Source organism: Lampris incognitus, chromosome 11 (assembly GCF_029633865.1).
Source record: "Lampris incognitus isolate fLamInc1 chromosome 11, fLamInc1.hap2, whole genome shotgun sequence".
Taxonomy (NCBI): domain Eukaryota; kingdom Metazoa; phylum Chordata; class Actinopteri; order Lampriformes; family Lampridae; genus Lampris; species Lampris incognitus.
The window spans coordinates 43199127-43226049 of record NC_079221.1 but is presented as its reverse complement, the minus strand read 5'-3'; the positions used below and the strand labels follow the sequence as shown (position 1 = coordinate 43226049).

The following is a 26923-nucleotide window of genomic DNA, read 5'->3' as shown; positions in this document are numbered from 1 at the left end:
AAAGCATATTGGGCAGCATGGTGGAGCAGTAGTTAGCGCTGTCGCCTCACAGCAAGAAGGTCCTGGGTTCGAACCCCAGGGTTGTCCAACCTTGGGGTCATCCCAGGTCGTCCTCTGTGTGGAGTTTGCATGTTCTCCCCGTGTCTGCAGTGGGTTTTCTTCGGGTGCTCCGGTTTCCCCCACCATCAAGAAGACATGCGTGTTAGGGTTAATACTCCTGTCTGTGCCCCTGACCGAGGCATGGCGAGACGAACTGGAGTTGGTTAGCAGATGCTGCACGGTGGCTGCCCACTGCTCCTAGCTACACAGCTAGGATGGGTTAAATGCAGAGCATAATTTCCTCACGGGGATCATTAAAGTATATCAAAATCAAAAATCCCTCTGTTTTCCAGGTGTCATACGTTTACGGATTAGCCCTGTTTGAGGACTACCTGTATGCTACTCACGCTGACCCCTCCAAAGGGACCACCGCTGTGGAACTACTGCGGATCCATAGGTTCAACATCACAGCAGAGCCCAGGACACTCACCAGCCTGGTGAACTCGAGAGGAATCCGTGTTTATCACAAGCTCACACAGCCAAAAGGTAAAGAATATTTTGCATACGGGCTCCGCGGTGGTGTAGCGGTCTAAGCATCGGCTTTGTGTTGATGCAGTTGCCCACTGGGGACCGGGGTTCGCGCCTCGGTCTCGTCAGAACTGACAATGGCCGGACTCGATGAAGCAGCAATAATTGGCAACGTTGTCTTCGGGAGAGGGGCCGGAGTCGGCTTGTGTTCGTCACATGAATGCGTCTCTGTGTGTGGGGAAAAAGCAGTGGCTCGGCCTGGAGTCGCTTTGTCACGAAAGTGGCGAGGCGACTCCTTCGAGACTGCCGGCCGGAGAGATGCAGCTGGCGAACGCATGCAGTACGAGGGGGGGGTGTTTGAACTAAAATAGGGATCGATTGGTCACTAAATTGGGAGAAAAAGGGAAAAATCAGAAATAAAATTTAAGAAGAATATTTTGCATACGGCTTAACATTGTGGAAGCAGGTGTCGGCCCGCTTCAGGCACATGACGGGAGATCCGACGCCGCAGTCTGCGGTACTTCTGAGCAAGGATGTTTTGGTTGGTTAATAACAGATTTCCTGTCCTTTCCAATCTCATCTACAGTCAGAAGTCACGCGTGTGAGACTGATGTCTATGGGAAGCCTGGGGGATGTTCCCACATCTGCCTGCTGAGCGGCAGCTACAAGTCCAGAACTTGCCGCTGTCGGACAGGCTATAGCCTCGGCAGTGATGGACAGTCCTGTAAAAGTTAGTACATATTTTGCTCTGATTGTTAACTTCCCATTTAAATGTGTAATCATCGTCTTTTAACGTGGCCATTTGTTTTTTTATGTTCTGTTTTTTTCTTCCTAAAATGCAGTAAAATTGTGAAAAAGACAATGTTCTAAAGATTTGTTTAGTGCTAAATGCTTCATAGAAATGGTTATTAAGGGTCATTCTCATGTAAACTAAGCACCCTAAAGCGGGGACTGTTGTGCCATGTTGTCATTTCTGATACTGAGATATGTCTGTATGCTTCAGCATCAGATGCATGTGACAGACCAAGACTGACAGTGATAAAAATGAGAGTCAGTGGGGACAGGTCCATTTGGAAAGGATGTTCCACTATTGACCTGTCACAAGCCTGATTCATTATGGCCATAATGGGGTTTTAAGTTTGTCTGCGTTTGTTTGCTGGCCTGATCAATCGGTGGACATTGTGTAGTTGACAATAAAAGCAGAAGATCAAATTGATGACACAATCCGAGGCCCACCACATTTCGATCGGCGTAACGAAGCACCGGACGCTTTGCTGTGACACCTTTGATTTATTTCCCCCTCCCAGACGTTCTGATGACACAAGCGCTCTCTCTCCCCCCTTTTCCTCAGCATAATGAGATTCGGTGCTAAATGGTAGTGCTTTTTCATACAGCAGTCACGGTGGGGTTTGATATCTGGGTCTCTCACAATGCTTAATTGTCTCCAGGGTAGCCAGTCTCTCCCTCACAAGATGATAAATTGAAGTGAGGCATGTGTGGTCCTCACCCCCAGCAGCCCGAGTCCCCTGGGTAGAGACTGAGAGCGAGTAGAGGTCTGCCTCTTCCACTGGAAGTCTTCCTTTCACTCATCCTGTCCCTCTCTGGCAGGATCCCTGAGGGTTTGGGAACACTCGGCCTCCCCGAGCGGCTGGTGGGCCGAGGAGCTGCCTCAGCTCTCTGAGGCTCAGTGTTTGCGTTTTTACTCAGACGCCGTGCTATTTTAGATCGGAACCGGCTTTCATAGTCAAGCCCTGAATTACTGTTGCCTGTTTGCCCAAGCGTTTTCTTTCTCTCGCAGTCACAACATTTACACAGCCCAGTTGTGATTGAGGGGGGGAAATATAGTCACTGGCACTGATTACTGGCTCCATTAAAGTGAATGGATGGTCCTGGCACTAGCTCACTGATAAGAACAATGTGGCTGGTAAGGAGTTTGATTGCTGGGACCACCACTGATGAATTACACCAATTAATTGACAATAAGAGTGAAAAAGGATTTTCTCGTCTCTTGCCTTATAGAGCCGAAAAACGATCTCTTCCTGTTCTACGGTAAGGGGCGTCCTGGGGTCATCCAAGGTCTGGATATGAATGTGAAGTCCAGTGATGAGCACATGGTACCGATTGAGGACCTGGTCAATCCCCGAGCAATTGACTACCACGCAGAATCGGGACACATCTATTTTGCTGATACAACCAGTTTCCTCATTGGACGGCAGAAAACGGATGGGAATGATCGAGAGACGATACTCAAAGATGGTAGGGCTAATTTCTTCTTGCTACACCAAGCCTTTCCTGCAGCATCTTTTGAGACTTGGCTCTGTCTATGTAATACCTTATTTAAGTAAGATGCTGTTGAACAATGATAATACATAATATAAATATATACCCAAATGCATTAGCATTTGGCATTTTAGCATTAGCATTTTAACATTAGCATTCGCGTGACCCCCGATTGGAATAAATTGCTTGGATTAGCCTCACTAGTTTGGAATTTTGCGATCCATGCCAGCCATAGCCTTCCCACTAATCTGGGTATTTACGATGGGTCACAACCACAAGGATGGAAAATATCTGATAGAAACCAGATTGCATTTTGGAGGGAAACTGAGCTATACTGACATAGATAATTTCTTCAACAAACGATACAGGAAGTTGAAATGTGACATGACTTGTTTGCTTTGTAAGCCTAATCAGATCTATTCTACCGGTTCTGTTGCAGATCTTGATAATGTTGAGGGCATCTCAGTGGATTGGATTGGCAACAACTTGTATTGGACCAATGATGGCTACAGGAAGACGATCAGCGTTGCGAGGCTGGAGAGAGCCTCCCAGACCAGGAAGACCCTTCTGGAGGGGGACATGTCCCACCCCAGAGCCATTGTTGTGGACCCTCTGAACAGGTCAGGAAAAGAATGCCCCTCTCAGAAATGTTAATGAGGTTTTTTTATGAGAAAAAAAAAAGCAGAAACAAAACAAAACACTTTTAATCCTTTTACTATGTGTGCAGGAGCTTGTGTGTCATTTGTGTACTTTTTCAGAGAGATGACAGGAATGGAAGGATAGCGATATGATTTTGTGATAGTGGATGTTTGATGTGTTATTTTGTAATAATAAGGAGGTAAATGTGGATCCAATATCAGCTCCAGCTGAGGGAAGAAAAACTGATAAAGATTTGGCGTCTATCATACAATCAGTGGGAAGGCCGCCTAGAGAAACGTTCCTGTAATCATTCAGATGCCAAGCAAACCATGATTGAAAATCAATATTTATATCCTGGCTGATTTCTTAGTCTTTTCTTTTTTTTTAAGCCAAGTGATCTTTGAAAGTTGTGACATCGGTATTTTGTTCACTTTTCCTTTGAGAAGTTATTTGATGTTGTGCGGCGGTCCTACATGTGAGCGGTGGGACTGGATGGAGCGTGTCTCCGAGCCGAGCCGTGAGATGATTCACGGCATCCTGAGCTCTGATAGCATCCGACTGCTGCCAAACGCAGCGTGCCGGCAATCTGTTGTGAGTTCTCACTTCGCTGTCTGTTGTAGATACGTACAGTATGCTTCATGTCAGGAAAGACCGCCGTTTCCTTTTTAGAGGCCCGAATGTTGCGGTGCTAAAGACTTAAAACCGGGATAACACACAACAAATGTAAGATGCAGCAGATGGAGCAGCACACAGTGGTCTTTCTGCCCGGGGGCTGAGATGTTTCAGACATCCTGATGAGAGACGGAAGGTGTTTTGACTGAGTCAGACTCAGCTCTGAGGGGCTTGTATCCCTTAACAGATAGCATCGAAAGAAATGGTAAACTGAGTCATTTTTTTTTTGGGGGGGGGGGGTTCTCTCTCACCCCCCCTCCCCTCCCCCCAATTGCACTCAGCCAATTACCCCACTCTTCCGAGCCGCCCCTGTCGCTGCTCCACCCACTCTGCCGATCCGGGGAGGGCTGCAGACTACCACGTGCCTCCTCCCATACCAGAGGTGGAAAACCCGGCTTCGGAAAGTAGAAGTACTAACCGTGTATTTGCTCCACCCATGGACTAAACCAGCTGATTTCACCAAGTAGCTCTCCTACCTGGCTGAAGTGTTGCGCTAATTAAGAGTCAGCTGGTTTAGTGCATGGGTGGAGCAAATACACGGTTAGTACCTCTACTTTCTGGAGCGGAGTTTTCCATCCCTGTCCGATACGTGGAGTCACCAGCCGCTTCTTTCCTCCTGACAGCCCCCCCACCTCAAACAGGCGCCCCGACCAACCAGAGGAGGCGCTAGTGCAGCGACCAGGACACGTACCCATGTCCAGCTTCCCACCCGCGGACACGGCCAGTTGTGTCTGTAGGGATGCCCGACCAAGCCTGAGGTAACACGGGGATTCGAACTGGCGATCCTCGTGTTGGTAGGCAGCGGAATAGACCACTACGCTACCGGGATGCCCCCATTCAGTCATTGTTGGCGTTGGCTGTCTCGGTCCGTCTAATTCAGCCTGTTGGTAGACAGTAAGAAGACGGCGTGCTGACCCTCATTAATAAACTCCCAGCTAAGCAGTTAGGTGGGAGTGGGCAGGGATTTTTTTTCGATATCATTTTCTTTCGTGTCAGAGGATTAATAATGTTCATCCTGATCGTTCCATGGACGGCACAGGAGAGGTTTCGGGGGTTCTGAGCGAGCGTTTGGTCTTAGTCAGGCAGTCTGTTGATCTGTATCTCCGCTGCTGGAGGGCTCTCTCCAGCTGAAATGGATGTGTCTCTCCTACTGATTCCTTAACTACATTCCCTGCTCCATATTTTCTGCTCTGTTTGTCACCTCCAGTCTGTGTCAACATGATAAAGATTACCAGCGTCGACTTAACTCCGTCACACCGCTCCCATCTTCTTTTTTCGCATTAGGGCCTCTTGCAGTCTAATCACCACATTCACACAAACATCCACAAATACATTTGATCTGACTGCTGCTTTACTCTGCTTGGACCAGAGCCGAGTAGTATGGGCACACTCGTGTGTGTGTGCGTGTGTGTGTGTGTGTGTGTGTGTGTGTGTGTGTGTGTGTGTGCGCGTGCACATATGTTTGTGAGCCAACATGAATGTGTGCCTCCTTTGTTTTTGTTTTTTGGGGGGAATTTCCCCCCCTTTTCCCCCCCCAATTGTATCTGGCCAATTACCCCACTCTTCCGAGCTGTGCCGGTCGGTGCTGCTCCACCCCCCTCTGCCGATCCGGGGAGCGCTGCGGACTACCACATGCCTCCTCCGATACATGTGGAGTCGCCAGCCCCTTCTTTTCACCTGACAGCGAGGAGTTTCACCAGGGGCGGGCATAGCGCCGTGGGAGGATCACGCTAGTCCCCCCCCCCCCCCCAGTTCCCCCTTCCCCCTGAACAGGCACCCCGACCGACCAGGACACATACCCACATTCGGCTTCCCGCCCAGAGATATGGCCAATTGTGTCTGTTGGGACACCCGAACAAGCCCGAGGTAACGCAGGGATTCGAACCATCGATCCCTGTGTCGGTAGGGGACGGAATAGACCGCCACGCCACCCAGACGCCCATGTGTGCCTCCTTTGTACGTGTGCACAGTTTTGTACGTGTGCATGGTGGGTCTGTCTGCATATGTGTGCATTTGTAGTATGAGTATCTTTATTTGTGTGTGGCTGTGCAGCGTAGGGATGAATTATTCACATCGTCATAAAGATCACTAGTGGAGAGGGAGAGCAGTAGTAGTGGTGGGGGGTGGCTCGTTCACCCGCATATCCTATTCTGTTTCATGTAGCATTCCTCAGCCAGACTTATCAGACTTATCTCATTGATGAGAAACAGGGTGCAATGTGGCTCGGTCCGTGGCGCTCAAACGGAACAGCCCCCCCCCCCCCCCCCCCCCGAGAATGGCTGCGAGAGAACAGATCACGTCAAACCGTTGACCCAGTCAGTTTGCTCAGATCCCACTGCCTCACTTAGAATAGCAGTCTCAGTGGTACATTAGCCATATGGAAAAGTGTTTTTTTTTCTTTTTCCTCTGGTGGGGAATATGAGATTGTTAATTTTTTTGCACCAACTCGCAGTCAAGCAGAACTTCTCGGATCCTGGTGAGCCGGAATAATTTCTCGTGCCTAGAAGCACTTCCTTTTGAATCATAGGTGTGTTTGGTTGTTAGATATCTGATGTGGAAGATCAGGCTTTCTGTTCACTTACATTAGGTGATTTCCAGTTGATGATGCAATATTAAACCTCGCGTATACAGGTGATGATATGTGTGTGTGTGTGTGTGTGTGTGTGCATGTCTGTCTTAATGTGTTTGTTGTAGCTGGATGTACTGGACAGACTGGGAAGAGGATGAGGTGAACGACAGCATCGGCAGAATAGAGAAAGCCTGGATGGACGGATCCAACCGGCACATCTTCGTCACCTCCAACATGTTGTGGCCCAACGGCCTGACTCTGGATTACAGCACCAGCACCATGTACTGGTGTGACGCCTACTACGACCACATTGAGAAGATTCACCTCAACGGAACTGGAAGAATGGTGAGTTTTCAACACATCGCGTGACTTATCTCATTCACAGTAATAGTCCTCTGGATTGGAAAAGCAGGCTTGTGGCATATTGTTACCAGCTGAAATCCTGTGCCGGCAGGCGGACATCTTTGCAGTGAAAATAGGTGGAAAGCGTCACCTTCCCCAACAGCTGCCCTCAGGATGCCTTTAAGCAGAGCATTTAATCCCCGATAGCTCCTCTGGACCTGCTCGGTGGCCAGCCAGGAGGGACTGTAGTGGTTCTGTGCTGCTTGAAAATGTCAATGTGTGTACCTGTGTGATTGTGGAGCATGGTGTTACAAAAGGAGGATGCATGCTCAGTGCTGACTAAGCCTCCCCTGAATGGCAGGGGCTGAAGTACAGACAGACAGACAGATGGGATTGACAGCTTGTCGGCTTTTTTATGCACTAAGCATGTTAAAAAAATAATCACTAAGAACTATTTGCAAATACTTTTATGAATGTCTAGATTCAAGATTTTTGGTGAAACACATTTAATCACATTTAATCATATTATGTAATGTAATCCATTAATAGCCAAACTATTATGTTAATATTAGATGGTATCAGAATCAGAAATCAGAATCAGAAACACTTCATTTGTCGTTTCATTTCATGTCCCCCAGCCCACAGCAGTGCAACACAAAGACAAACACACATATCCAAAAACTACAAGAACACATTTATCCAAACTAACACATATATCTAAACTAAAAAAAAAAAAATCACCATCCAGGAGAACGGACACCAGCCAGGATGACTGTCAGAACTGCCGGTCTGCATGGGCTAGCAGGTAGCTTAGCCGACCCAGCTTCCACGTCCTGTCAGACCGCCCTCGGTGTTACCTCAAGGCAGGGCCGTGCCGCAGACCAAGCTCTCCCAGCCGATCCAGCGCCAGCTCTCCCAGCCAGACACCTTTGACACACCTCCCCGCACTCCACACGACCCACTAAAAACACTGTCAAGGCTAGGCGAGTAGATGGTATATTAACAGTAGGGTAGCCAGATCTGTTTATAACCTGACTCATAATGTGCTTCTCTCTTGAAGGTGCCTGTGTGCTCCATGTTTTTGATTTTAAGTATGTGTGTTCCCATGCGTGCGTGCAGGTGGTGTACAACGGCAAAGAGCTCAACCATCCATTTGGGATCTCTTACTACCGTCACTCCATCTTCTGGACGGAATACATGAACGCCTCAGTGTTCCAGTTGGACTTGTCCTCTGGGGATGTCACTCTGCTACGCAGTGAAAGGCCCCCGCTCTTTGCCCTGCGTGTCTATGATGCCCAGAGCCAGCAAGGTCGGTCCCTTTCTGTCCATTTACTCTGCATCACCCGCCACTGAGTCGTGGCGCTCAATCAGGGAGAGTGGTGTGTATCGCAGACAGAAGAGAGAAGCTGTCTGTGTGCCCACACAGTTGTGTCACTGCATGCCTTGCTCTGCTGGAGAGCACTTCATGTGACTTGCATCACACACACATTCTCCACATACCGTGTTGCCGTCAAATATCATGGTGTGTAAACTGGTGCATTGATCAGCTATGACAGTGGCTTTGCTGCACTCCGGGGGGTAGGGATTTCGCACAAATGATGATGGATTTGTGCTGTTAGAAGGCTGCAGAGATGAATAGATAGAGGAGCAGGGCATGCATGGTTGATAATGGAGAACTGAGCCTCGCATTTGGTGCCGGTCTTGTATAATAGGCGGGTAAAGTAGGGTTTTGCATTCTGCTTTGGAGCCAGTGTGGGCTGAATATTATCATCAGCGATTCCCACAGTAAATGGTGTCAACTGTATTTCACAGCAGTCAATGAAGGTGGGCTTTCAAGTCATCCAAGGCCATGCATGTGTTTGCTTCATTATCAGGGCCTGGCATCACAAAGCTGCGTTGCAGCAGCTAATGAGTGGAAACGTGCCAGGTCCGGCATATCGGTGTGCAGAGAAATGACTGGCTGCTGTATGTGAAGTGTAGTTCAGCGCATGCAGAATACTGGCTCGCCTTTCCCTCAATGCTGATGTCAGTGAATAGATTAATTGGCTGTCCAATCCGCTGTGTGTTACTTATTGGCTCTTACAAAGCAGAAAGCTTTATCTCATGGGCTCAGGCACTGTCTTTGGACTTTATGTTAAATGAAAGTGACAAAGGTGTCTCATGCAGCAACTTTATATTTGACAGTTTTTAGCCCTGGACAATGTGCCTTTCCCCGGAAAGGCAAATTATTCTTCCAAGAAGGATAAAAATGTCAAATATCTTTCACCAACTATGTTCCCAATAACTCTTCTGACATGCAGCGATTGTATATGGCTTGGCATGCACCTGGCCCATCTGTAACAGACAGAAAAATCATTTTCATATCAAGAAGGTATTAGTGTATATATATATATATATATATATATGTGTGTGTGTGTGTGTGTGTGTGTGTGTATATATATATATATATATATACACATTTTTTTTTCCGCCTTCATTCCAACTGAACCTTGAACCACTACTCACAGCAAAAGTAAACAAAACGGGTGTCCGGGTAGCTTAGCGGTCTATTCCGTTGCCTACCAACACAGGGATCGCTGGTTTGAATCCCCGTGTTATCTCCGGCTTGGTCGGGCATCCCTACAGACACAATTGGCCGTGTCTTCCATCGGGAAGCCGGATGTGGGTATGTGTCCTGGTCGCTGCACTAGCGCCTCCTCTGGTCGGTCGGGGTGCCTGTTCGGGGGGGGGGGACTGGGGGGAGTAGCGTGATTCTCCCACACGCTACGTCCCCGTGGCGAAACGTCTTTGTCAGGTGAAAAGAAGCGGCTGGCGACTCCACATGTATCAGAGGAGGCATGTGGTAGTCTGCAGCCCTCCCCGGATCGGCAGAGGGGGTGGACCAGAGACCGGGGACGGTTCGGAAGCGTGGGGGTAATTGGCCTTGGGGAGAAAAAGGTGAGGGGGGAGTAAACAAAACAACAAAAGATGGGCCTCCAAAAAACATGGCTTAAAGTGAGCAAGACGCCTTGTTTCTGCTGTCTCCAGGTGACAACGCATGCAGGGTGAATTATGGGGGCTGTGGTACCCTCTGCCTCGCCATCCCAGGAGGCAGAGTGTGTGCCTGTGCTGACAACCAGGCTCTAGAGAAGAACAATGTCACCTGTGCAGGTATGAGGACCGAATGAATCAGATGAGAACAGTCTAAATATACCGCAATCTTGAGATATGCCACAGGCAAAGGTCAGCGCACAGTCTCATGTGTGTGCCTTCATATACAGATACAGAACACATGTCTCGGTAACACAAGGTCTTCCTAGTAGGCTGTGCTAGTTGAAAAGGCTGTGTGTCGCTCGGACGCCAAAATAAGTGGCAATTGTGATCTTCTGCTCTCTTGTCGGTTCGTCTGGCCTGTGTTCCTCTTAGACGTCTCCACCACGGGGCTGGAGCCACAGCGGTGTAAGAGCGACGAGTTCCAGTGTCATAATCATCGCTGCATACGGCTCTCGTGGAAGTGCGATGGGGACGACGACTGTCTGGACGGGAGTGATGAGGAGTCCCACAGCTGCTGTGAGTATTTTGAAACGAGTCTGCACTCCTCTAGACACTTGCACGCACACACACACACACACACACACCAGACCACATATGCAGACTGTATAAGTTGATTCTGTCTTGCAATCAGGTTTTATCTTGGTAAATGTCACTGTTGGATCAATTGTGAAAAATGCCTCTCCTTCTCGGTGCCGTCTCCGCCGTTCCTCTCTCTGAGGCAATTCTGCTCTTGAGCAAATCGATAAGCTAAACACCATGTTAGATGCTTGGCTGCTGACTCTTTTTTTAAAAATTTTTTTTTTTTTTTTAGGAAGAAAGTGACTATAATATGATGCCCTGCCGAAATTATCAGAATTGAAAAATCAATTATCTGCTCTGCTGGGATATCATGAGTTTTGAAGATCCCCTAACTATGTTTGTTTTATTGCATATGGCCGCCTCTTCTGATTTTATCGGGAACATTTTAGCCTCTAAAAGTGTGCAAGTGAGGATGACAGCTAGAAAAAAAAAGGCTTTGAGTAAAGCAGTCTCTTTGTGGTAGGGCAATTTGTTCTCTGACAGTTTTTTTTCCCCTACTTTTTCCTAGAGCCTTCTAGAAGACAGGTTTAGCCCACTAGCTAACATGTAATTTCATAGTTCGATACCACTATCACGACACCGGATTACAAATAATGGAACAGGTGACCATGTCATAATGTAGGATGATAGTACATTTTATTTTGACGTAAAATATCCCAGTTTTAGACATATTTTTCCGAGACCACAAAGCTTTAGCTTGTGTGTTACTTTATGATGGCGAGGATGCAGTAGCAGAACGTCCTTCCTTTACGGCACAGTAAAGATGCTGTTTACATCAGCTTGAAAATCAAAGTAGTTTCATTATGCACAAGTACCCCCCCCCCCCCAAAAAAAAAACTACAAAGACATGTATGAATTGATTTGGTTCCTGAGTTAATTAATTATAATATAGCTGTTCTTTGTTGTCAACCAGATGAAATTCGAACTTTGTGTTAGCAAATGATCATAACAATAATTTTGTTTTTCCCCTCATCACCTTCCAAACTAGATTGAGGTACATGGTACAAAGTGTTGAAAAAAAGAATAAAACTGATTTAAACAGCATATCAGCAACATAAGTAAACGCACAAAGACGAGCAGGAACGACATGGGTTCTTGTTGGTTCTTGTATTGCTAGCTCTGTATTTGGGCCGCTGATTGAAAATGCTCATCTGCCTTTAACTTTCCAGCATGTGACGACTGTCAGGAGACTGACAGAATCACAGCTCAGTGGATTTATTAAAAAATTTGAAATTTCACTTCTGGGGAAGAGTGAGTCATTCGGGTTTTGATGTTAGCTTGTTTACACCCGAGTAGAACAACAAGATATAATGAGAGCGATGCCAAGATGACCAGAAACAAATGTCTCCTTTGTTTTTCAAGGGTTTAAAGTAAACTCTAAGGATTAACGTTAAGTACTGTGGACATAAAACATCTTTAATCCCAGGCGGTATTAATGCTAATGGATCAAAAAATAACCACAAAGAGAGGGGATATAATCTCATTAAATGAAAACATCTAAGATCAAAATGACGGAGCGTCCTCCACTCACAAAAGTAGATGCCCCCATGCGTGACAACTATAAGAGCCTCAGATGTGGGTTATTAATGTACAAGCAGTGTAAACATTAGAATGCAGAAACCTGCCAGTTTACACAAAGAAATTGAAGGCGCGGTCCTCAGTCGCTCTCATTAAAGTTACCAATGACTTATTGCCCACCGCTGACTCTGGTGCTTGCTCAATCTTAATTCTGCTTGACCTGAGTTCTTGATGCATGCTCAATAATCCAGGTATAAAAATCAAAGAAGGTTGAATCAGTTCATGTGGACACAACGTTTATTGACAGATACGTTGAAACATATCTGTCAATAAACGTTGTGTCCACCTGAACTGATTCAATCTTCTTTGGCTTTGCCGGAGTTCCGCTTTTGATACGGTCGACCATGACATCCTTTTAAATCACCTGGAAAACTATGTTGGCATTAAGGCTACTGCTCCTGCCTGGTTCCAGTCCTACCTATCTGACAGGTCTTTCTCTGTTATAATGGGATAATTCTCCTCATCCCCAGCCCCCCTAACGTGTGGTGTCTCCCAGGGGTCAATTCTTGGTCCATTATTATTTTCCATATACATGCCCCCCCGGGTCAGATCATCTGTCATCATAATATTAATTTTCACTGTTATGCGGACGACACCCCGAAGAGTCTAGGAAACCTGTCCTCCAATGCCCACAATTTAGGTGTCTATTTTGACTCCAAGCTCTGTTTTGACACACAAATCACCAAGGGTAGTGCACAGTCTTGCTTTCTCCAAATTAGGAACTTCGCAAAAGTTAAAAATGTCCTATCTCAAACGGACCTTGATAAAGTCATCCATGCATTCATCTAATCATGTCCGGATTATTGTAACTCCCTGCATTCAGGGCTAAGTCAAAAGTCCATGTCCTGCCTCCAGCTCATCTAAAACTCAGCCGCCAGACTGTTAAACAAATCCCAAGAGACATGAACACATCACTCCCATTCTCGCAATGCTTCACTGGGTACATGTTAGGTATAGGATTGATTTAAACTTTTACTGATTACTTTTAAAGCCCTACATGGCCTCGCTCCTACCTATATCACTGATTTACTCACACCTCATGGGCCTGGTCGCTGCCTGTGTTCCTCATGCAGGTCCTTTTTAACTGTTCCCTCAGCCAGCCTCGCTATTAAAGGCGACCGGGCGTTTTCTGTAAGAGCCCCACAGCTCTGGAGCTCCCTACCTGAGGAAATTAGGCTAGTAAACTCGCTGCCTTCTTTTAAATCACGCTCGTCCAGGACCCCCCTGAGCCTGCGGCCTCGCTCCTTAGACGCAGCTCGGGCCTTCGGCCCTTGCACCTTTACTAACCAACTCTATGTCGATGTGGATTGTAAAAAACACAGCTAAATAACTATACATATGACATCACATAATCCGTGACGTCATATGTAGTCGGAAGGACCCCGAGTCGATATTGAGCAGAAATTGAACCCACACCGACTTCCCTCCCGCAGACACGGCCAATTGTGTCTGTAGGGATGCCTGACCAAGTCGGAGGTAACACGGGGATTTGAACCGAAGATCCCTGCGTTGGTAGGCAACGGAATAGACCGCTATGCTACCCAGACGCCCTAGGAGAAAAATCTTGGTTGAAAGACCAGAATAAACCATCAGGCAGTGTGTTAAGACTCCACTGGAGTTACTGGGACGTGTGACACTGGATCTGAATAAAGTAGTTGAGGGGTTTGATGATGACATTCAGAGGTTTAGGTGAGGAGCACACATGCTGGACACATCTTTACAACAGGGCCCCCTGTCTTGTGAACACTAAAGTCACGTTTCCGTCCCAGCTCTCACTTACTGACGCTTATCCTGGTGCATTTGATCACTTTTTACCCCGTCATTTCATCTTTTTCTCTTTTAATTCATTTTAATCTTTCTCGTCTTTACTGTAACCTGCAATCTTTCACTTTCTTTTATTTTATCTTTTTTTTCCTTTGGTTATCTTTCTTATTTTATTATATTTTATTTATTTATTGGCGTATCTTTTTAATTTTTTTCAGAGACGTTATACCCCGAGCTGCGTCCTTCTCCCTGCTTTTAACCTCGTCCTTTTATCAATTTTGTATTTATAACGCTCTTTTAAAGATTTCTCTCAGCATGTGCTTTATAAAGTTTGATTGACATTTCATTCACTCCAGCGATACATAAATGGGAATGTTTAAAGAGCCAGACATTAAATTTTGAATTGCGCAGCCCACTCAGCCTGGGAGAGGTGGAGACATGGGAAGCGTCGGAACAAAGCGTCCTCTGCAAAGTGCTGCAGCAGTCGGGGCGAGTGGCTGCTCTGATGGACCACTCAGCCTGAGTGTGGTTTCTCCAAACACGAGGAAAATATTTGAGTGACGCTTTCTTGTTGAGATGTGAACCACCTCAGATGTGAGCAACCTTAAAAGCTAACCAAAGTGCTGCAGCTGACAATAACCACCGCTCGGGGTTTCTGCAAACATGGCAAAATATAGTCTCAAATGGAAATAGAAGCTAAATGAATTTGAATGTTTCATGTAGTCTAGTGGACAGCATGGCGGCACAGAGGTTAGCGCGGTCACCTCACAGCAAGAAGGTCCTGGGTTCGAACCCTGGGGTAGTCCAACCTTGGGGAGGGGGGCTCATCCCAGGTCGTCCTCTGTGTGGAGTTTGCATGTTCTCCCCATGTCTGTGTGGGTTTCCTCCGGGGGCTCCGGTTTCCTCCCTCAGTCCAAAGACATGTAGGTCAGGTGAATCGGCCACACTAAATTGTCCCTAGGTATGAATATGTGTATATGTGTTCGGCCCTGTGATGGTCTGGCGGCTTGTCCAGGGCGTCTCCCCGCCTGCTGCGCAATGACTGCTGGGATAGGCTCCAGCATCCCGTGACTCCGGTTGGGATAAGTGGCTTGGCTGTAATCTAATGGTTACTGTACATTAATCTTAATGTTAATTTAATGTAATGTAAACCATCCATCCATCCGTTATCCAAACTGCTTATCCTGCTCTCAGGGTTGCGGGGATGCTGGCGCCTATCCCAGCAGTCATTGGGCGGCAGGCTGGGAGACAGCCTGGACAGGCCACCAGGCCATCACCTTTATGGTCAACACATTGGACAACTTAGCACAGAGAATTATCTGTTTGCACCTTAAAATGTTATTTCTCTGTCCAGTTCAAGTCGATGCGTGGTGTCGTGTTGTGCTATCGACTCGACAAACAAGGAAATTCGACTGAACACGTTTCCTCTTTTTCACAGACAATCACAGCTGTCCCATTGATCAGTTCAAGTGCAACAACAACCGCTGCATCCCCAAAAGATGGCTTTGTGATGGCACAAACGACTGTGGCAACTATGAAGATGAATCGAACGTCACATGTTCAGGTATGTCATGAGTTTAGTGTTTGGCTTCTGATGCAGAACATCTTTGGTCCTCAGACTTGATAGTCACAACACATCTCTCCGTCAGTTCAGCATAGAGACTCTCCTGAGACACAGCAGTCATTAGAAACCTGTCATTTGGTTTTATTGCTACTATATACGGTGGCGCACAGTGGTAGCGCGGTCACCTCACAGCAAGAAGGTCCTGGGTTCGAGGCCCGGGGTAGTCCAAACTTGGGGGTCGTCCTCTGTGTGGAGTTTGCATGCTCTCCTCATGTCTGCGTGGGTTTCCTCCCACAGTCCAACGACATGTAGGTCAGGTGAATCAGCTGTACTAAATGGACCCTAGGTGTGAATGTGTGTGTGTGTGTGTGAATGTGTGTGTGTGTGTGTGTGTGTGGCCCCTGTGATGGACTGGCGGCCTGTCCAGGGTGTCGCCCCGCCTGCCGCACAATGACTGCTGGGATGGGATCCCGCATCCTGCGACCCTGAGAGCAGGATAAGCGTTGTGGATAATGGATGGATGGATGATAATATATACAGGTAGATAGTGATTGTGGGTCATTGTAAATTAACTAGATAATATATACAGGTAGATAGTGATTGTGGGTCATTGTAAATTAACTAGATAATATATACAGGTAGATAGTGATTGTGGGTCATTGTAAATTAACTAGAGGTCCATTCACTCTTAGTCCAACCTTTTTTAGTTGTTGTTTTAAAGTACAACAGTGATTAGGCTTGTAATTTTGAAACGGTAATAACATAACTACATAGTTTCAGCAGCTATTCAAGTGGCTGCTGTATGTTAAGATCTCATTTTACCCAGATGCAGTCCATCCCAGTTAGCTCGCTAGACATTTACAGGGTATTCCTTAGCTGCCAGTGGATATTCTGCATTTTATAAGCCACTTTAGTTTTGTCATTGTACAGTTGTTCGGTTCAAAAGAAATTAGTCTTCCGCATTTAACCCATCCTATTGTGTCGGAGCAGGAGTTTAAAATTCTGTTAAGCTTTCTGTGACTTTCCAGAAATATTTCAGCTTTGGTGTTCCGAGCTTTGACATTTTTAAGGATGTCCGTGGTTTGAAATTCTAATCGACTCGACTTGCAAAGTCACAAACTAGGTTTGCAATTTTTTTTCATACAAGATACAGATGGGTGAAAAATGAAAGGAAAAACCTGAATGCTTGACCTCTACAGCGAAGGGGTCTGGGGGCTCTGTTATGCCGTGGGGGGGGCATTTCCCTGGCATAGTTTGGGTCCACTTGTACCCTTAGAGGGAAGGGTCGCTGCAGATCAATACAGAGTTATTTTGAGTGGTCACCTTTATCCTACGATGAAACTTTTCTTTCCTGATGGGAGTGGTCCCTTCCAGGATGACAGTGCCCCCATCCACAGGTCAGGAGGAGTCACTGGATGGTTTGATGAGGATGAAAGTGATGTAAATCATATGCTGTGGCCTTCACAGTCACCAGATTTCAACCCACTTGAACGCCTATGGGAGATTTTGCACTGATGTGTTAGGGAGCGCTCTCACCACCATCATCAAAACACCAAATCAGGAATCAGGAACACTTTGTCATTTCACTTCATGTAGTTGTGTACATGAAATGAAACGAAATATTGTTTCCCCCAGCCCACAGCAGTGCAACACAAGGACAAAAACAAATATCCAAAAACAACAAGAACACATATGTCCAAACCAGAACTCATGTATCCAAACTAAGTAAAGAAACAAAAACATAAAAAAACCACTGTCCAAGAGAATGAACGCCAGCCAGGATGACTGTCGGAACTGCCAGTCTGCATGGGCTAGCAGTTAGCTTAGCCTGCCCCGCTTCTGCGTCCTGTCAGACCACCCTTGGTGTTTTCTCTTCGGGCGCAGCTCCGTGGTCCTTGGGGCCCACCGGATGCAGCAGACCAGGCTCCCCCAGCTGATCCAACACCAGCTCTCCCAGCCAGACAACCTCGACACACCCCCTCACTCCACACAACGACACCAACAACACAGTCAGCAGTAGGCGAGGCCGCTGCCAGACCACCCTCGGTGTTATCGGAACTGTTGGTGTGCATGAGCTAGAAGTTAGCTTAGCCTGCCGCGCTTCCATATCCTGTCACACCGCCCTCGGTGTTACCACTTTGGGTACAGCTCCGGGCAGGGCCCGTGGTCCCTGGGCTCACAGGACGCAGCAGACCAAGCTGTCCAAGCCGATCCAGCGCCAGCTCTCCCAGCCATCAAACAAAGACACAAACTTAGACACAGACGTGGACAAAGACACTGCGTGGACGGTACCGGGTAAGGCTGCCGCAAACATAAGTTCGCATCGCCATCTTCCCACACTGGTACTGGGTGAGGCTGCTGCAAACGTGAGTTCACACCGCCATCTTCCCACACTGGAAAAATGAGGGAATATCTTCTGGAAGAATGATGTTCCATCCCTCCAGCAGAGTTCAGAGACTTGTAGAATCTATGACGAGGAGCATTGAAGCTGTTCTGGAGGCCCGTGGTGGCCCAACACCTTAGACCCTTTATGTTGTTTTTTTCCTTTGGTTTGTCACCCGTCTGTACCTCTATTTGCACTTGGCTGTGAACCATTCATCATCTGTATCCAAATATAAATCTGCTCTTTTCTCTTCCTTGTCCAATCCCACTTGCAGGCAACTTAAGATTCCATTCTTGTAGTGAGCACCCTCAAAACCACTAAGTTTTGAAAGTTACTTTAGCTCGACGAGAAAAACGAGTTTAGGAATAAGGCAAAGAACAGCTTTGTGAAATGTTGGTTAGAACTGTGCTGGATCTGCTCAAACAAACTCTGCTAATTTTATGGTGAGTTTATTTAGATGAGTAAAAGGATGACAAAAGTGTGGGTGTAAAAAATATACTCAGGAACTGTTAGTGTTCATAATTTTGTTGCCCACATCTTTTGTGTTTTGCCTAGTGTTGTGCTTGTGGTAATGTGCATGTGAAGCATAATATGACTGAGTAATGTGTATTATTTCTTCTCTTTTTTAGTTAAAGTTATACAACACATACCCTTTGCAAATGAGGTTGATATATGTTGTTGTGGCTGCAGTCATCAGCTGTAACTCCGTGGCACCAAATGGAACAATTTGGCTATAAAACAGGTTTCAAGTGCCCAGCTTTTTAGTTGGAAAGTATAAAGTATAAAACCTGAGCTCTGCAACAGTTTTTGTTACTTTTTCTCCATCTCAGACGGGTTTCACAGATCGAACCCTTAAATGGAGGTATCCTGTGCTGTCAGGCAGTCGTCACATTATGTCTCGTGGCTGTGGAGCAGTTTTACTACGGCGCAACTGAGCTCATTGTGCAAAAAGCACTCTCTGCCATCGAAGAAGTTTGGCGCTTACACGGAACAATATTCCCTGCAACTGTGTGTCAGAATCACTTAAAGTACATCAGATTACCTCCCCTAGCCTCCAAGTGTCTACTGTAGCATGAGCATGTTGGCAATAGTGCCTAAGGAGCTTTTAGCCTTAGAGGTTCAATCAATGAGCATTAGCCAGAGGATGATAAATGTTGCCTTGTCACCAGATTGACGTGCATATTACACACCACCTAGAGATCACTTGTGCGCTGTCGATGCGTGTCAGCCACGGCCATGGAGCATGTGACTGAGAGCTTTGTGAAGTGACTACAAATTTCCAGTGGCCTTCATACCCTCTAAGCTGTACGTGTGATTGAATGACAACCGAAGAGTTTGCAAGGGGCTGACATTGACATCTTGGTGATGTAGTGATCATTAAATTTATTGTGTGTTTCCTTCATTGACACAAGGTTGAGTTATTGGATAACTTGGCTTCCTCCTTCTGTTTCAGCCCAGCCATGCCAAGCTGACCAGTTCTCCTGTCAGAACGGTCGCTGCATACCCAGCGCCTGGAGCTGTGACCGCGACGATGACTGTGGGGACATGTCTGATGAGACATCTTTGTGTAGTAAGTCTACACTGGCTGTCAAGAAGTGTCTAGAGTTATAAAATCGGCTGGCATTATGAGATGTTTTTCGAACAAAGTGCAGCATTTCAAACAGTCCCAAGGTAAATTAACGATAATTCATGAATCACAGTCAAGTGAGGTATAACAAGGACAGAACATTCTCAAGCACTTTAGCCTCTATCTCTCTCAAAAGCTGGAGGGAAAAGTAACAACACATTTTCGGCAGTGTCATTTGCTGCAGAGTGAATAAGCAAATTGTCAAAATAAAAGAAAGTCTCATATCAACTTGTGGCAGCATAAAGAAAACAGCTCAGCATGATGCAGACTAAACATAAGTCAATTATGATATACTTCATTTCTTTTTTTGAGATATGAGAGCATCACAATTAGGTTATATTCAGATACTGTAATGATCCCTGTGGGGAGATTGGATCACTGTGGCAGCCGACTGCACAATAGGATCTATCTCAGGGAAAATAGGATATGAAAAATTATGGAAAGGTGGACATCAAACATAACACAAACAAAAGGAATATAAGAAACGAATACATTTACAATACCATAAGTATATGTGAGGGTTGAACAACCAACTGACATAACACTTCCAAACCACGGCAGCTGCATCCACAGAGCTGGAGATGAGAATCATGGCAAGACTAAACACAGTCAACCGCACCCAACTCCCACGGCTTGCTGACGTAGACCCACAGAAGAGATGCTAGCAGATGTTAATACAGCTTTGCTCACCATCTCCACTACCAAAATCACAGAAACCAATGAGCTTGTATATGCCACTGCAACAGTAATGATCAACGGTAATCCTGGAGATGCTTGGGCACAAGATAAAGAGCACAAGCTGCGGAGAGTACCCTCCATGGAGGAGAAGGCTGGAGGCCAAGATCAAGGCAGCCCCGGAAGATGTTAGCTGGCTAACAGAGGTGCAGAAGGGAGTGATGAAAGACATGTCTTGGCTGAAAAAGTGAAGTACAGCAAGTAGGGATGTAACGCTACCGGGTTCACAATACGATTATTCTGGGAGAAGAAGAGAAGAAGAAAAATTTTGATTGAAAAAGATTCATTTATTTCTCAGACAAAAATTTACAAAATACATTTTCTCTTATTGTTTATTTATCAAATTAAATAATATTTTTCTTATGTCTGAGTTATTGTATAAACTATGAAAAACAATGCATATTTAATTTTTTCCTCTGTTGGAAAAAAAAACCTCATTACATTTCTCAGACAATAGCGGAATCACAGCGGCTAAGTCAAATGGGTATACGGATCAGTACATGAGCAAAACTCAGAAGGGCATTGGAAACAACAGCAGAAGGTCAAAGAATCAGCTACTGATTGATAGAGAGTCACCCAAGACTCTCATACCAGACAGACCTACCTGAGCACTGCCTGGATTGAATACAAGAAGGCCTATGACTCAATGTCCCACATGTGGATACTAGCACTATACAAGCCGACACAGATAACCTTCCTCAAGAACTCAATGCAGCCGTCGAAAAGAAACCTAGAGACCAACTCCAAGGCCATCACACAAGTGGCCATCAACTGCGGCATATACCAAGCACTGTCTCCGCTGCTGTTCTGCATAGGCCTGAACCCCCTCAGTCAGATCATCGCAAAGAGTGGATATGGATACAAGTTCAGAAGCGGGGTAACCATCAGTCACCTCCTCTATATGGATGACATCAAGCTGTATGCCAAGAGTGAATGACACATCGATTCACTGATCCACCTCACCGAAATATACAGTGACGGCATTGGGATGTCATTCGGACTGGATAAATGTGGCCAAATGGTGACAAAGAGAGGGAAGTTACAAGTACCTGGATATCCCACAGGCCAATGGGAGCCATGATGAGAGTAAACAAGGAGGTCAGCCACAACCATGTATCTCCAGAGAGTAAGGCAGGTCTTGAGAAGCCAGCTCAATGGTAGGATAAGATCCAAGCCATCAACATGTACACCCTACCAGTCATCAGATACCCAGCTGGGATAGTATAGGCTGGCCCTGGGAGGAAGTAGATGCCACAGATGTGAAGACACGCAAACCTGTCAATGCACAGAGGATTCCACCTGAAGTCCAGCACCTTGAGACTGTATGAACAGCGAAAAGAAGGGTGCTTATACTTGGCGAGTGTCAGAGCCACTACTCAGGATGAAACAAGGAGCATCCAGGAGTACATCGGGAAGATAGCCCCCCAGCACAAACTGCCCAGTGAGCACCTTAGGCAGCAAAGGACAGAGGGTGATGAAGAAGAAGAGGAGATATCGTGGAAGGTCGTCCGGGTGGCGTGGTGGTCTATTCCGTTGCCTACCAACACAGGGATCGCCGGTTCAAATTCCCGTGTTACCTCTGGCTTGGTCGGGCGGGCGTCCCTACAGACACAACTGGCCGTGTCTGCAGGTAGGAAGCCGGATATGGTTATTTGTCCTGGTCACTGCATTAGCGCCTCCTCTGGCCGGTCAGGGCGCCTGTTCAGGGGAGAAGGGGAACTAGAGGGAATAGCGTGATCCTCCTACGTGCTATATCCCCGTGGCAAAACTCCTCACTGTCAGATGAAAAGAAGCGGCTGGTGAATCCACATGTATTGGAGGAGGCATGTTGTAGTCTGCAGCCCTCCCCGAATCAGCAGAGTGGGTGGAGCAGCAACCGGGACGGCTCGGTAGAGTGGGGTAGTTGGCCAAAATTTAATTGGGGAGAAATAGGATGGGGGAAAAAAAAAGAGGGCAAAAAAGAGACATTGTGGCAGACCAAGCTCCTCCATGGGATGCACCATTGTCAGATAGAGGGAGTGGCTGACATCAAGAAATCCTACCAGGGGCTAGAAAAGGCTGGTCTGAAGGACAGTACAGAGGCTCTGATCATGGCAGCACAAGAGCAGGCACTCAACACCAGATCCATAGAGGCAGGAGTCTACCACAGCAGACAGGATCCAAGGTGCAGGCTGTGCAAAGATGCCCCTGAGACAGTCCAGCACATAGTAGCAGGGTGTAAGATGCAGGCTGGGAGTACATGTGCTCATCTTTATGTAGCAAGAATTTACAGTATGATAGTATGGAAGAAAACAGTGTATGCAGATGTCGCGATGCATTTTATTTCTGGACTGTGGGCAAAAAAAAAAATCCTTTGACATCATAGTTTTTAGTTTCCGTGCATGTTGTGTGGGCATGTCATATATTTTCATGGATTTTTTTTTTTTTTGTATATCAAAACGTGAGAGAAAATTGCAAACCACCGGTTTGGCATATTTTGTAAAACCACCGCTATTGTAAATTTCAATATCAACAGACAAGGTTAGACAACTGCTGAAGGTGTTACATATTCATCACAAATAAATGCCTGCATTTTTTAGGATAATGACTCAGTCTCTGTTTGATAAAATTACATTATTGCCAGCTGATTCTTGAAAGGTGTATTTTGAATGTTGATTCGGGGGTCTGAGGATATAGATGTTGTCGTCCATTGTCATCTACTCTCCATCAATCTACCTTTGTTTGTGCGCACAGAAAGCCCCCCGACAATGTAACTTCGAAAGCTATCCAAATAAACTTGCCATGAATGCAAGATAATGGTGTCTTAAGATTAATATTTATCTCACAATGTAATTTTTTTTTTGTTATTGAAAAAAACATCCCACTGTTGCCTTCAGCTACAGTCCAATGCATCACCCCCTTGGCGGCTGAAGCTTTGCTTACCAAGAATAAAGGTACTTCTAAACCTTGTTGCACCAAAAAATGCCTCTGGTACGTATTTTATTATTTTAGTGATTTTGCAGATATTTTTCCTGTCTCATTTTTTTTTACACATTACTTTGTTTGACTCGGAGAGTTTTAGGAGTTTAATTATTGACGCTGTGTTGTTTGGACCAGGGACCGGGGCACTCATAAGCTTAGAAGGGTGGTCCCAAGTAAGATGTGTACTGTTACTGTTGCACTATTCTTACACTTTGTCGTAGTTGTATTGTGCAATCTATTGGGGCTGCCAGAACTGGCCAAAAATGACGTTCCGATTATTCCTTCTACAAAACAAATTGGTTCGAACCCATTCGAATATATATTTTGCGCACCATATCCATAAGAGGGCAAACCAATACAACGAGACACATAACTACTTGTATAGGTATATTTATTTCAACGTAAACGTGCCCTTTAAAAGAGCGACATATCTACACATTACAAAGTAAACATCAAATAATGTTGTATACCGTAAAACTTCATGTGCCCTCAGGTTACTGGTGGCAGAATGGTGAGCTATGAAGCGAACAGGCGGCCCGACCAACCAGAGGAAGCTATGAAGGGAAGCCGGCATGGGCGACTTGGCGGCGCCATCTTAGGTAGACCAAGAAGCCATCAAATCGCGTTAGAATTGCCAGCTAAAATGTTGAGTTGCGGCGCATACCAGTGCTCTAACCGCGCAGGGTTGTGGAGTTAGAAAACAACGAGACAGCAGACGTGAGAGAGGACGTAGTCGAGGTAGTTTACTAGCTCCAACTTAGCATGTCATACGTTCGACAACGACACTGAACTGAACTCTCAACCGGAAGCGGAAGTGCATTATCTGACCCCTCGCCTCTTCCCTTCAAGGTACACCGTCCTCTTAGGCGAATGTCTCTCGTTATATAGATGTGGGTCACCGCAGGGTCGAAAAAAAGTGGCAATTCAGATAATACAACATTTCACAAGTAAGTACCCTTTTTTATTTGACTCTCGCATTTAAGATGCCATAGCAACTGCTGTTTTAAGATGCCTTGATTTGTCAACATGTTTTTCCCGAGCTGGCTCCTCAGACGAGTGCGTGACAGAAGGACACAGAGCGTGCCGCTCGCGAGGGAGAGAGCGGTGCGTGCTGGCCTCATCAGGCCGCTGCTCGCCATCGCTGCAACACGCTAGCTCGCTACCTAAGAACATGACAGTATACTAGGCTACTTTACGATCACCTATGTGCAAGCAAGACTATTAAACTTTCCAATGAGTCTAGAGTCTCATATTCTCATGTTCTGCAATCGTGATCTTACATTTACATGTAGAAGTTGTGTCAGCTGTTTTCGCAGCTTCTTGCCAGCTAGCTTTGCAGTGCATTCTTTGCCAAGATGATGCGGTCGTGTCTTGCAATAATTGCAAGATTACTTTTGTAAGATCAAAAACATGATTATCCGTGACAGCAGTGTCGAACATGTGAGGAGCCAACCAGCTCGGGGATTTTTTTTGACAGATCAAGGCATCTTAAATCAGCAGTTGCTATGGCATCTTGAATGCAAGAGTCAAACAAAAAAGGGTACTTACTTGTGAAATGTTATATTATCTGAATTGCCACTTTTTTTCCGACCCTGTGCGGTTAGAGCACTTGTACGCGCCGCAACTCGGCATTTTAGCTGGCATTCTAATGCAATTTGATCGCTTTTTGGTCTACCTAAGATGGCGCCGATCAAGTTCAATTGGCCTTCATAAATTGGTGGCACGGAATTATGGGTTGCGCGATCCAGTCTTCTTTTTGAGATCAGTGGTTCTACATTTCATTTTCAACCAATGAAAGTGACGTGTGACTCCTGTCCGTCCTTCAGCGGATTCAGTGCAGCGGCCAAGACTCTCGCGAGAATTCGCTAGGCAGACAGCCGCGGTAGTGCTGCAATCGGCTCGTGCATAGCTGTAGTCCACTGACTTCCGGCTTCTACTGCAGCGGTCATACCAGTTTCCTGTTTGTTGGCGTATTGACGGTGGCGTATTGACATTTTTCGCGATGCCTGCAAGATTTACCATAGATAAACGTTGACAACGTGCACAGAATTGTCGACAAACTTTCACCTGCACCTACCAGCGAGCGGGTGAAAAGTTTCAAGTTGTACATATCAAGTTACGTCCACAATTACGAGGACGAGAGGACGGACGTACAGACGGAATTGTGGACCTAACTTGATATGTACAACTTGAAACTTTTCACCCGTTTGCTGGTAGGTGCAGGTGAAAGTTTGTTGACAATTCTGTGCGTGTCGTTGACATTTATCCATGGTAAATCTTGCAGGCATTGTGAAAAATATGCCATTGTCAATAGCACATGCCAACAAATAGGAAACTGGTATGACCGCTGCAGTAGAAACCGGAAGTCAGTTGACACAGAGTCGGTTCAGAATATTCACTGACAGCCCTACATTCTATCTGCTTCAGTGAGCGGAAGTCACTGAGTGCACCACAGCAAAATCGCAGGGGGGAAATGAATGTGAAGGGGGGGGAGAAACGGTGGATCGCCTGAGCTTTTTGGGACCGCTTTAAGATGCTGTTTCATCTATTTTGTGCAAAATAAAGGCTGCGTTAAGACTGTAAAAAATATTCCATCCATGTGAGCTAGTAATAGCTGCAATACCAGCGTACATTTAAATGACAGAGGGAGAAGTTTTAGGATCCCTCTTTTGTCAATATTGGTATTAAATCAGCCATATTGCGGCGTGTGATGTTTGCCTCGGAACAGTGCTGTATCGGCACTGCCTTCCTTTATTCGTCTTAAGCTGCTTCAGTACGCAGTCACAAACAGTCAGGGTGTAAGCAGTAATTAAAGTTCATGCTCGACTTCATTCAATCATAATCAAGCTGTGCAGCAAAACATATTCTCTCCCATACCATTGTCTAGGCTTACTCGTGCATTACTTCTCCGTAGGAGTTCCACTGTTTAAACTCTGGCAGCTCACTTTGCACCGCTGGAGCTACTGTGGGTTTTGGAACACCTGAAGCTCTGCGGTGGCCGCCTTGGAGATTGATGTTAATTTGGATTTTGTTTGTCAGTAGTTTAGTGGTTGTCATACAGTGTCTCACATCGGGCCCTCTCTTTTGACTGGAAGCCACCATTATTTATGGATGTCAGTGCTTCATTTTTAGCCAGGCTCTCTTGTTTACTTGAAACTTCCATTATTTATGGGAGCCGGTGCTTCATTTTTAATGAATGTTAAATTCCAACCAGACGCTTATTGTCAGTGAGGCATAAAGCATTTTTTTGGGGGGGGGGAGTATAGAACACGCATGTCTGATAAAGACACAATGTGTCTTAGCCCGAGTACCCCGAGGTATCCCAAGCAGCAGGAATCCCAGCAAATCATTTTCAGTTGTAGTTTGCAATGGCACTTGCATTTCACTGATGTCAACGAAGCTCCCTGCACCCAGGAAGAATATCTAATAACTATGTGCCGGGGGGAGGGGGGAGGGGGGGACTCAATAGTACAATGTGTGATGTGAATGAAAATGCCAATGTCTTCAGAATTTCACACAGTGCAAAAGCCTCTTCATTTCTATGCCGATGTGGCATTTCTAAGCCGTACTACCTGGTGCAACAATGCCTTCAGTAAGTTCACAGAGTCTCCTTGACCACGCCGGTGTAAT

At 46.1% G+C, this 26923-nt stretch overlaps 1 protein-coding gene across 1 annotated transcript in view; it reads left to right on the top strand.

Moving 5' to 3' along the window:
- The window catches only part of lrp1bb (low density lipoprotein receptor-related protein 1Bb), a 303986-nt gene that overhangs the window by 93375 nt on the left and 183688 nt on the right, over window positions 1-26923 (top strand). Inside the window, exons 9-18 of the mRNA XM_056288933.1 lie at window positions 393-585; window positions 1154-1297; window positions 2587-2823; window positions 3287-3467; window positions 6853-7072; window positions 8189-8378; window positions 10097-10219; window positions 10475-10618; window positions 15462-15587; window positions 19424-19540. Coding sequence (XP_056144908.1) covers window positions 393-585; window positions 1154-1297; window positions 2587-2823; window positions 3287-3467; window positions 6853-7072; window positions 8189-8378; window positions 10097-10219; window positions 10475-10618; window positions 15462-15587; window positions 19424-19540 — 1675 coding nt within the window. The remainder of the gene's footprint in view (window positions 1-392; window positions 586-1153; window positions 1298-2586; window positions 2824-3286; window positions 3468-6852; window positions 7073-8188; window positions 8379-10096; window positions 10220-10474; window positions 10619-15461; window positions 15588-19423; window positions 19541-26923) is intronic.